The sequence below is a fragment of the Ylistrum balloti genome, unplaced genomic scaffold (assembly GCF_031769215.1).
Source record: "Ylistrum balloti isolate Yb309-2 unplaced genomic scaffold, AGI_CSIRO_Ybal_v1 Utg370006, whole genome shotgun sequence".
NCBI classification, from domain to species: domain Eukaryota; kingdom Metazoa; phylum Mollusca; class Bivalvia; order Pectinida; family Pectinidae; genus Ylistrum; species Ylistrum balloti.
Window position 1 is genome coordinate 2,969,569 of NW_026782081.1, and position 10,580 is coordinate 2,980,148.

The 10,580-nt window shown below is 33.8% G+C and overlaps 1 protein-coding gene across 1 annotated transcript; it reads left to right on the forward strand.

Annotated features, from left to right (window-relative positions):
* Positions 1–1,010: 1,010 nt before the first annotated feature.
* LOC132548277 (homeobox even-skipped homolog protein 1-like) lies at positions 1,011–8,990 on the forward strand. The gene is made up of 3 exons (XM_060212129.1): positions 1,011–1,299; positions 7,877–8,037; positions 8,433–8,990. The coding sequence occupies exons 1-3, from the start codon at positions 1,011–1,013 to the stop codon at positions 8,988–8,990; spliced, it is 1,008 nt and encodes a 335-aa protein (XP_060068112.1).
* Positions 8,991–10,580: the final 1,590 nt, after the last annotated feature.

Consider the following 10,580-nt stretch of genomic DNA (forward strand, 5'->3'; position numbering starts at 1 on the left):
ACGCGTATCATAATATTTATTGATACACGTGTAAAATAATCTGTAATGATATCTAACGAAAGACATTCGTGATAATTCTATGTTACCAGGAAAAAAATCGCCTCAATTACCATAATTTTGTATCTATATGTGATATATCTTATTACGTACTTCATGTAGATATAGGCGCAATGATAAAAAAGTGTTATTTTTAATATGTGTATCAATAGTTTATTCACAGCTAAGTTGAATACAAACCCTCCTCAGTAACTGGACCGGTTTCATATCTCTAGCCTTGCTATTTCCCTCTAACATGATGTGACAGATAAATGAGTTACCGGTAAAGGCAAACCGCGAGATGATTTTAGACTTTATTTTCCTTTCATCTGTCTGAAAAATCGGAGTCAATTGTCCCCTGACTCTTGAAAGTGTAATTTTCAATGACATTACACATCACCAGTACTAAATATGGCGGTTAAAAGATCGCGGTGGCTCACCTTTCACTACAATTATTAACTACACGACAAACATCAGAAACCAAATTGCCCATCATATTGTCAATTAACGCCTCATCGGCGTAAGGCAGCCGTCGATTGGCTAGCGAGGTTGTCAATCATGCCTATCCTGACTGTTTTCAGGTAAGCGTTGTAGTCTAAAGAGCTCTTGAGGCGCGAACGCACCGCCCCTTCATTAATCAAATGACATGTATACACATGGTGGGTCGCCTGTATCTTATCTCAGGTTGAACAGGAGCTGTAGGTTTGTTTATAACGGGGATATTCCATGTTTGCATTTCAAGATATACAGCGGTGATAATATTTCATAATAGGAAAACACATGTAGTTATTAGACAGCTAACCTGATTTAACACTGTAGTATACATCTATACTTCGGACATATCTCTTATTATTCTAAGAACTTGTACAAGCCAGTATCAAGTGGAAATAGTGATTACTTCAGTGTAGAAAACAATGGAACTACTTTAACGGACAATTTGGAATCCTGTAACTGATAATATTTCGATGTGAGAAATGATGCCAAGTTCTTCCCAATATCGCCTGTCCGAAGAAACAGGAAGTGATGGAGAAGTGTCTGTAGACTTTAGAATAAGTTCCGACATGAAGCTGGAAAATCGGATACCAAGTATGTCCCATTCTGAATCGGACGATGGACTGTCAGATTCGGACAGTGTATTACATTCTCCGGACGCTGATGGACACAAAGTGGTTAGTCCAGATCACAACACCAGATCGGAGGAGTGTCACAGCGGGACAGAGTTCGAATCTCCGGATAAAAATCTAGGATCACCATTATCAAAAGGTAATTTACATGGCAACTAAAAACAAAGCAGAGCAGCAAATGTTACCCAAAAAAATTGACCATGGACACTTGCTTAAAATTATAAACAACCTTGAGTTCAGGAAGCAAAATAATTAATTATGGCAATTAAAACATTTCAACATACCACAAGGCACGTGCTCCGCAATTAAGAATCTGCTAGGAAATTAATTAATCACATCATATCATTTAAATTCGAGTTTTTAATTAGAATCTTAAGACCATGATCATATCTAGAAATTTCCTTGAAGGACTGGTAAATAGTTTTACGTGGCTCTTTAAGATAATAAAAAACTTCTATCCACATCAAAATAAAAGTCCATAGTTAGAGTTATTCCAACACGTGTTACATGTGCATCTGTGTGCAGTGTCCATGGGAACATCTACAAGTTAAAATTCAATCTGGAGAGTAATTCTGTTTTTTGCTTGTGTAGACGCCCTAATGTCTCGTGTTATTTACGTTATGTTACATTTTCTGACTGGCCTTTTAAAACCAGAATTAAACAAATATCATAACATAAAGGAAAAAGGTAGTGTTTGGTTTATCGAAAGGATTTCGGTCCTACATTCCAGCAGATCATATCAACTGTATTATCTTTAAAATTCATAATGATTATAACATGTGGTCGAAAACTTGGGTTCTACGGGTTGCTTCCCTTGTCATAGAGGGCACCATGACTGATACCAACATTTCATAATTCAAAATATGTTAAACGTTCATGACTGATACTGTTTTACTGCTGTGGGTTTTTTTAATTCTCAGTTGTAACGAGTTCTCCGACATGTACATATACATTCTGTCCAAAAAACGTCTATACATCACGTTATAATGGATAAGTTCTCTTTCAGGAAAACATCTGAAAATATTCAATTATGATATTTTCAGCTTCCAGTAATTATGTAAATGCTCCAAATTTCTTGTTGATATTTCATAAAGCAGAAAACTTGCCTAAATCGTTTTGAAAAGTATTTTAAGTGATTTCAGCTCTTACACTTCAAAGGATTTTTTAAATACTGTATCTTGATGGAAATCCTGTGACCCCTCGCGAAACTGACAATGTGACCCCAGTGCAAATAAAAACAAAGCATTTTTTTCTAACATTTTTAAATGAATTATCCTATCTCAAGTGTCTGATCCTATGAAAGCGTTAAAGCACGTTTTGTGCTTTTAAAGGAAACAAAGTGCATTTCAATTAAAAGACGATAAGAAAGCCCAGGTGAATCTTTTTCTATTGTTCGGTTAATCGAGAAAGTCTGTTGTATACAGATGCTACTGACATGAATTTCAAACTTGTTGAAGTCACGTTTTTGTCTTATTACAAGCTGATCGATACCTGATTACACCTTTATCGATTGATCAAAGTATTTACCTGTACTCACCTGAGTTACAGGTGCGAAAATCCAATCAGATGCTTCGCGATAAATGATATGCTTTAGGGTCTAACAGGTTTCGTCTTCGAGACCTGACTGACCCCCGAGGGAGTCATTTGGCTGGTTAGGGCTTTGGTAATTGGTAAATAATGGCTTAAGCTGTGAACAAGTCTGTTCATCTCTTGGTCATTACAGTGATAGAGTCGACAAAGTACACGATATTTCGGAGAAGTATCCACTTTGTTGAATAGCAATCTGAAGAAATGAAGATTTATTTTAATACAATACCTTAAAAAAACAGAATATCAATTTCATCGTTGTCTGATTCCAGATTAACAGAAAAAATAGCACACATGGAAGATTTTACACCTGATTATCCTTCAGTTTTAACTTTGTTTTAGACCACAGGTTTGCGTCACTGTTTTCCCGAATTCACTCTCGGTTTTTGTTCACCTTCAAAGTGACCATTGCATATTGGGGTAATATTTTTTTATCTATCAGGGAATATTATTTTTTAATGATCATTAGGACAGAGAAATCATTTTTTATTTAAATCTATGATTACTTTTTTTCATTATCATGAAAGATACACAAAAATATTAATTTATTTACAACAAATTATCATAAAATGATTGTAGGAAACAGACACATCGATGTTAGAGACTCTTCCATGTAACGTTTGACACCCGCTTATTAGAATTAATGACAACTTTCGAGGGGTACATAATGCATAATCATGATATATTTCCCATCAATGTAACGTTCCCTTATTTTACTGTAAAATAAATGAAAATATGGAATTAATTTGATATCATATAGTGTCTCTGTCTCTTACATCGTGACAAAACTTATGCACTGTGTGCGCATTACTGTCACACCTCGGTCGATATACTTCACCACTGCAGGTGTGTGGCTTGACGAGTTTATCGCTGACGTTACTTATATGTCGCAATCGATAGAAAAAAATTCATACTCTCCCTTAAAAAACAAAACTTTGAAGCAAATTTCTTTGAAATGATAAAACAAATATGAAGTAAAATATGTAATCATTCACCGAGGCAAATAGTTGCCTCTTCATTGACTCGTTACACTAATAAATCATTGCCCAATTGTGTACAAGTTGTGGGTCTCAGATCTGTGAACATGTTTTTTGCTTGGGAAACTTTTGGACATTGAGGCGCAAACTGTATTAAGAGGTGATCAAACGATTTTTAAACGGATGATGACAAATTCGTTGATGGGATTTTAATTGACCGTGAAAATCAACAACGAGGGATCATTTCTCTCGTCTACTACCATTAAAGGATATCAGCGAGGAAATCTCTGACAGATTATTCGCAATAAATGCTTAAATAACAATTTATTAGATTTTTTTTATGTTATTTTTCCTGTGACTATGATTTTTAGGATATTCCGATAAAAAAAAACCCAATAGAAACGTTTTTAAATTAATCATGCTTGGTTTCCCGAGTGCAGTTGTCAGAAGCCTAACATCATACTCGGGATGCATAACTCAGTACGTTATGTATATCTACAGCGGACGTAAGAAATTGATGACATCCTAATATCATACAAACTAATTTGAGTACATAAAAACCGCTTTTCAGCAAAAGGAAATATTCCATTCTGACGTGAATATGACTGTGGAAAATTGCATTCTTAACACCTGACACATGGTATTTTAGCCGTGGACGTGTCAGGTGTCAGATACCTACATATAAATTGTGATTATCAATGATATCCTCACATACAGTGCGCATACCTACTTTCAACATATCTACAATTATATGATGTTGTGTTTGTTAAGAAACACAAGTCAACATTGACTTTCAGACGATTATTTTCAGCTGTACACATATTAATAAAAGTTACAAAATTATAATTTGTATTCGACGTTTAAATTTAATGATACGATATAATATAGGTATGATTAAAAACAATCCGGTTTCAACTATTAATTATGACGGAATTGGACAAAAGAGGAATATTTCTCCCTGGATAAAATATAGTTGGATATAAGACGATAAAAACAATAACATTAAGTTGCTGAAGTACTACAATGTTGTCTAATATGAATTGTTTACCTAAATCGCCATTTTTTACACTTAAAGAAAAAAAAAACTTATGACCATTCTTTTCATAAATAATTACAGATACGTTCTAAGAATTATAGCAGTGATAAATAAAATATCGTGATTCGAGTATAAAAATACCGAGATAAAATTTATTAGTGTTGGTACCAGTTCTGTAGAATTGTTATCTTTATTCTCTCTTTATCATTGATTTTTGATTGATTGATCATTGATTGGCCTAGTAAGTTGTAGGAACTTGTGCCTAATCCTTTTGTTTGTTTATCAATAAAATATGTTTGAATGAATCATTGATTTTCCAGTTTAATTAATAGCCTCAGAGGCGCTCGAATTGCTGCCAACTGATTTTTGTATATAATAAAACTTGTAATTTATATCCACAGCTTGTATTATTGAAAATGCATCATTTATTTTAGAAACATTTCTTGGAATCCCTCACATATATACATCAAATGACCAGTCAAAGCAAAGGAGACCCTACTTCTCTTTCATACATTTTTCCTTCATCAATTATGTAGGATCAGCTACGACGTTACACTGAAGTTTTATAGATAAATAATTTTGATAAGTTTACAATATCATCAATGGTTCACAATATCATTTATTAAGCTCCATTATCATTTACTGGTTTAAAATATTAAATAACTAGTTTACATTATGATTAAATAGTTCACAATGTAATTGACTAGTTTACAACATCATTAACTGTTTTACAATATCATTGACTAGTTACACAATATAATTAACTAGTTTTTAATATCATTCACCAGTTTACAGTACAATTAACTAGTTTACAATATTATTAACCAGTTAGACAACATCATTAATTAGATACACAATATCATTAACTAGTTACATAATAGCATTAACTGGTTTACAAAAAAAAATAATAACTAGTAACTGGTTTACAAAAAAAAATAATAACTAGTTTATAATATAGTTAACTAGTATACAATGTAATTAACTTGTTTATGATATCATTCACAAAATTTGAAGAAAAAACAAGACAAACAGACTACATTTTCGTATTTCAAACATACATCTAAATAATCAAGTTAGGACCATAATACATTTTTTTCAAATCGAAATATCATGATATTGAATAAAGTCACAAGAATGAGAATATTTCCGATGTAAATAAAACGTAACGCGATCAGGTCTTACTACATTTTTTTTATCTTTACAATAAAAATCTTCAGTGTCAAAACATCGAACACAAAACACAATAAGCTTTATAATATTAATTAATGTAAACCGCTACGTGGTTAAATAATTATGATGATGTATGTCCTTTCATAGCAACCAGAAATCGATTCGTGTCGGGAAGTCCTACAAACAAGTGCGATAATAAGAAAACTTTTTTTTTTCAGTTTTAAAAACAATGAAATTAACCGAAACAAAATAAATAAGAAAAATAAATTCTCCAGAACAAAATCCTATAGAAAAAATGAAGAAAAAAATAGATGAAATACGATTGAATCTGATATTTCGAATAAGTTTAATCATTTTTATGTTGAGTTTCTGTCGATTTTTTTTATCGGAGTTGCATTCTGCATTTCTGAACTTGTAGGAAAAAAGATGAAAAAATACACCTGCATAATAAGTCTGATATTTCGAAATATAGACCATTGTCAAGTGCTCGTCAAATCCATGATAAAGGAACGCATAATGAACACGTACATGTTGGACATGACAACTTGTTTAATATTTCATGAAGCGTAATGACCAGATTTCTGTACTACGATAAGCGATGATTTACGACATGTCTGCTAGTCTTCACCGTAACGTCTTAGATAACTATCATAAGATATATTTCAATTGTGTTGGGCTGTTAAATATATCATTTCATTCCTCGCTGGTTGTCGTGTAAGAAGGGTTATTAATTAGTCGTAAACCGACATAATTAATTCATATCACTGTTTTATTGCTTTGTTCGGCGAGTTCGATGAGGATTCCCGCCGTTACATAATTATATATACTCAATATGTGATTCAATGGACTGAATCAGAAACTTCAGTTTATCGTCACAGCGCTCTTTTATCTTCATATGTAGTCACCTGTTCCGACTTCTCACACCAAAGTCTTTAATATCGGTGCATTCTAATCAGTGTTTCCTACTGTGTCAGGGACAACTCCCAATTCACCATCGATAGAATTCATCATTGATAAGGTTATACAGAGTGCTTTGATAACTATACCGTGAAATTGACGTAAATTGATACTTTGATGCTACAATGTTAACTAAGACTAGTACTTCCTAATTATGATGTATCATCTCATATTCGTTATACTCTAATCCGGGTTAGACGTACCCGTAACGTTTTCGACAATTATTCATAGCCCGAAATTAATTTCGAATTCATTAAAAATTAATGGTAATTAAAAAATACGGCGGTAATTAATCGTTATCTTCTTAAAAGTTGAATAAGTTGAATATAGAATTAGTTGATACTGGTGTGGGAATCTATTATTGAGTTGATCTATTCAATTTTCGTTTTTGAGAAACTTTCAATAGTTTCAATTAAGGATAAATGGAATTATACCAGTATCAAAAGTTATGTAAAAATCTTATGGCCCAAACAACTCATTGTGTACGAACGCATAGTCATAATATGTAACTATTATGTTTAAGTCATCCAGAAACGCTCATATTAAGTAATATAATATCATTTTTATTTTGGCTCTTCCGAAATCTTCACTAAACTTGAGTATTTCCAATGCAGTGTCTTTGAATTTAACATGGAAACGTTAGCAAACATTCCCTGATTTGTACAGAGACTGAGTGCATTATAAATACAGACCTTTTCATACCTGTTTCCCCCCGTCTCCTTATCTAACGTTTACTGTTTGTTTCATTGAGTTTCATTTCTCTTACTTTGATTTCCTGTAGATCCTCTTAGTTTTCTTTACGTTTGTCTCTGTGTTTCCTTGGTTACCGTCGAATGATATTTTGCTCGAAAGTTTTGTTACGTCGTCTCTTGTATTTGCGGAGGGATAGTGTTTCATTGTTTTAGACAGGTCATGTATACAGAGTAAATCAGAACTAATTCAAATCTTCAATAAATGCTATAATACCTATGTACTATGTATATGTGTAGATGATCTGCAAGACGATTCCCAAGTCAGGCGGTACAGGACGGCATTTACCCGTGAACAGATTGGCCGACTGGAGAAGGAATTTTACAAAGAGAACTACGTATCCAGGCCGAGGCGGTGTGAGCTCGCCAAACTTCTAAACCTTCAGGAAAATACCATCAAGGTTAGTTTCCCACAATTCACGATGTTACTAGTGACAAAAAACTATGTTACTTTGCGTCGAATTTTATACAAGTGCTGTACATAAATCACAGAAACACATTAACGTGGTTCACAATTTTTATTCTACAAAGAATACTACATGTATTAATTTTGACATTGCACAATCAGGCCGTGTTTAAAATGATGTCTCATTTCCGTATTTACATTTTCACATCTTCAAAGTCAATAGTAGGATAGTTTTGCAGAAAACATCTGCAGACTATTAGTTGACTGATGATAATATAACATTGTAACGTAATATGTATTAATTAAAAGTATGTCCTTTTAACAGCTTGACGGGTTAAATAAACAAGCCTGTTGTTTTCATCTTATTCTATTTTTTCTTTTATTTGGCAGGTTTGGTTCCAGAATAGAAGAATGAAGGACAAGAGACAAAGAATGGCTATGGCTTGGCCTTATGGAATCGCCGATCCACACCTATATGCATATTTAGCAGCCGCCGCAGCTTCGTATCCATACGGAATATCCTCTCCTGGATCTAACCCTTTCAACTATTACGCTTCCCTTGGTATCCAGAGGCCATCTTCGGCAGGGCTCGGACAGTACCCATCATTCGGTGGTGGTCCGATTCGTTCACGGTCAGATATTCTCCCTGGAATGTCAGGTCCACTTATGCGCAATCCGACAATGCCTATCCCGCACACAATGCCGGCTACTTCTTCTATTGGTTGCAATATGCATAACTCCCTTGACAATTCTTCTCCACTTATTCATGGACATTCTTCAATGCAAAATACGTCACCGCCTGCTGATAATTGTAACTGTAACCCGTTGTTAGGGGGACTTGGTAACATACCTACGTCACTTCCGTCTGCGCAAGCACCTAAAGCACATTCGAATACAACATCACAGGGATTGTTTCGTCCTTTCCAGACGGACTCCGAGAGAACGTGATTGTGAAAAAGGCTAGATATTTTACCGAGTACAAACCAACAAGACATTGTCGTATGTTGATAAAGGTACAAATGGATATTAAGTGAAACATGCTCATTTAAGCGACGTTGTTGTGACACTGGTAAGAAATCAGACATTATATAAACAGAAGCCACAAACTGTGTTCTATTCTCTAGCCGGATGTTACCTTATGCTGTTTGTTTAAAATTATACACGTAGTGTATGTACATGACTTCAGTTATTATAGAACAAATTTGTGTTTTATGTTCAAAACAACTGCGATGGTTAATTCTCAGCAAGTAATACTTCTCTTACGTCACAACTTAGGTGGGATGAATTACGCTGCAAAATCACGATTTCAACATTTGAGTGAAAATTGTCACACTTGTAAAAAGTACTTACGTCGGCGTGTGTGAATCTTGTATACGTGTTTTATACAACGTCTAAATCCATTCCATTGATTCATGTTTATATTTATTTGTTCTATAAATTGTTCAACTGATACTGGGATTTTTGAGTCAGTGTTGAATTGAGGAAATTGATAATAAAATATGCTATAAAATAAGGACCATGATTTATTTTTCACTTCTGTATACCATGCTTCACGTTTCATCCATGATATATGCAATGAAAAATATATCGCAGATGCATTAATATTTGAAAGAGAAAGCAAGAATTTTTGCTTTCTTTGGTTGATATGCCAAACTTTCTATAGGACGTCCAGCAAATGATTTGTGGATGTGAATACAAAGAAATAAAAATTTGCCAGCACGCAACCTGACCGTACTTCTAACTGAAATATCTACAACGAAATCCTTCTGAATAGGTCCGAAATTATCCAAAAGATCATAAAAGATTCAATGCCACATCCGACCTGCATCACTTTCCCAACTGATCGTTATAAGGAAGTGGCGCTAGGCAGCATAAGTGCGGTTCAAAACAAAAGTAAAAAATAGGAAATTTTAAATTAGCCCAAACGGAACGGCATGGTTGTAGCACTTACCGCAGTATAATTGATATATCATAATTTAAAAGGAACACGAAGGAAATATACGAAACGGGGATTCGAGTAAGATCCTAAACATTACGCATGCTCAATAAGAGAGGATGCTTACTTAGATATAACAACTTCCGCTTAATCGTTTTATACTGTAGTAAATGTAATAAATTGTACACTGAAGTAAAAATACGAGAAAACAGGTTAATTAATGTTTATCTATAACATAGACAGTAGAATAAATGAACAGGCGTTCTGAACGTTGACTCCTGTCATCTCAAATCTGACAATTGTTATACCTTTAGGACAGAGGTTAAGCCAGTAGGTTACGTAAGGAAACATCATTTCGAGTGATGTTGAAACACTTCATAGTGAAACTATGAGACCACATGGTAGTATAAACAAACATGTGACACTTCAAAGGCACAACAATATCTGTAAAACTTTTTTTTTCTAGATTCACAGCTTTAACACATGCATGTCAATATTATTATTTTATGACAGTATATTTTGTGCTTAAATATCCTTTCAAAAAACTATTGGTATGAAATATATGTATGACGTGTGAGACGTGCAGTGGTTGGTAATGATAC

Coding starts and splice junctions, on each gene's coding strand:
- LOC132548277 (XM_060212129.1), top strand. CDS start 1,011: ATGATGCCAAGTTCTTCCCAATATCGCCTGTCCGAAGAAACAGGAAGT. Junction 1,300..7,876: donor AGGATCACCATTATCAAAAG/GTAATTTACATG, acceptor GTATATGTGTAG/ATGATCTGCAAGACGATTCC. Junction 8,038..8,432: donor TTCAGGAAAATACCATCAAG/GTTAGTTTCCCA, acceptor TTTATTTGGCAG/GTTTGGTTCCAGAATAGAAG.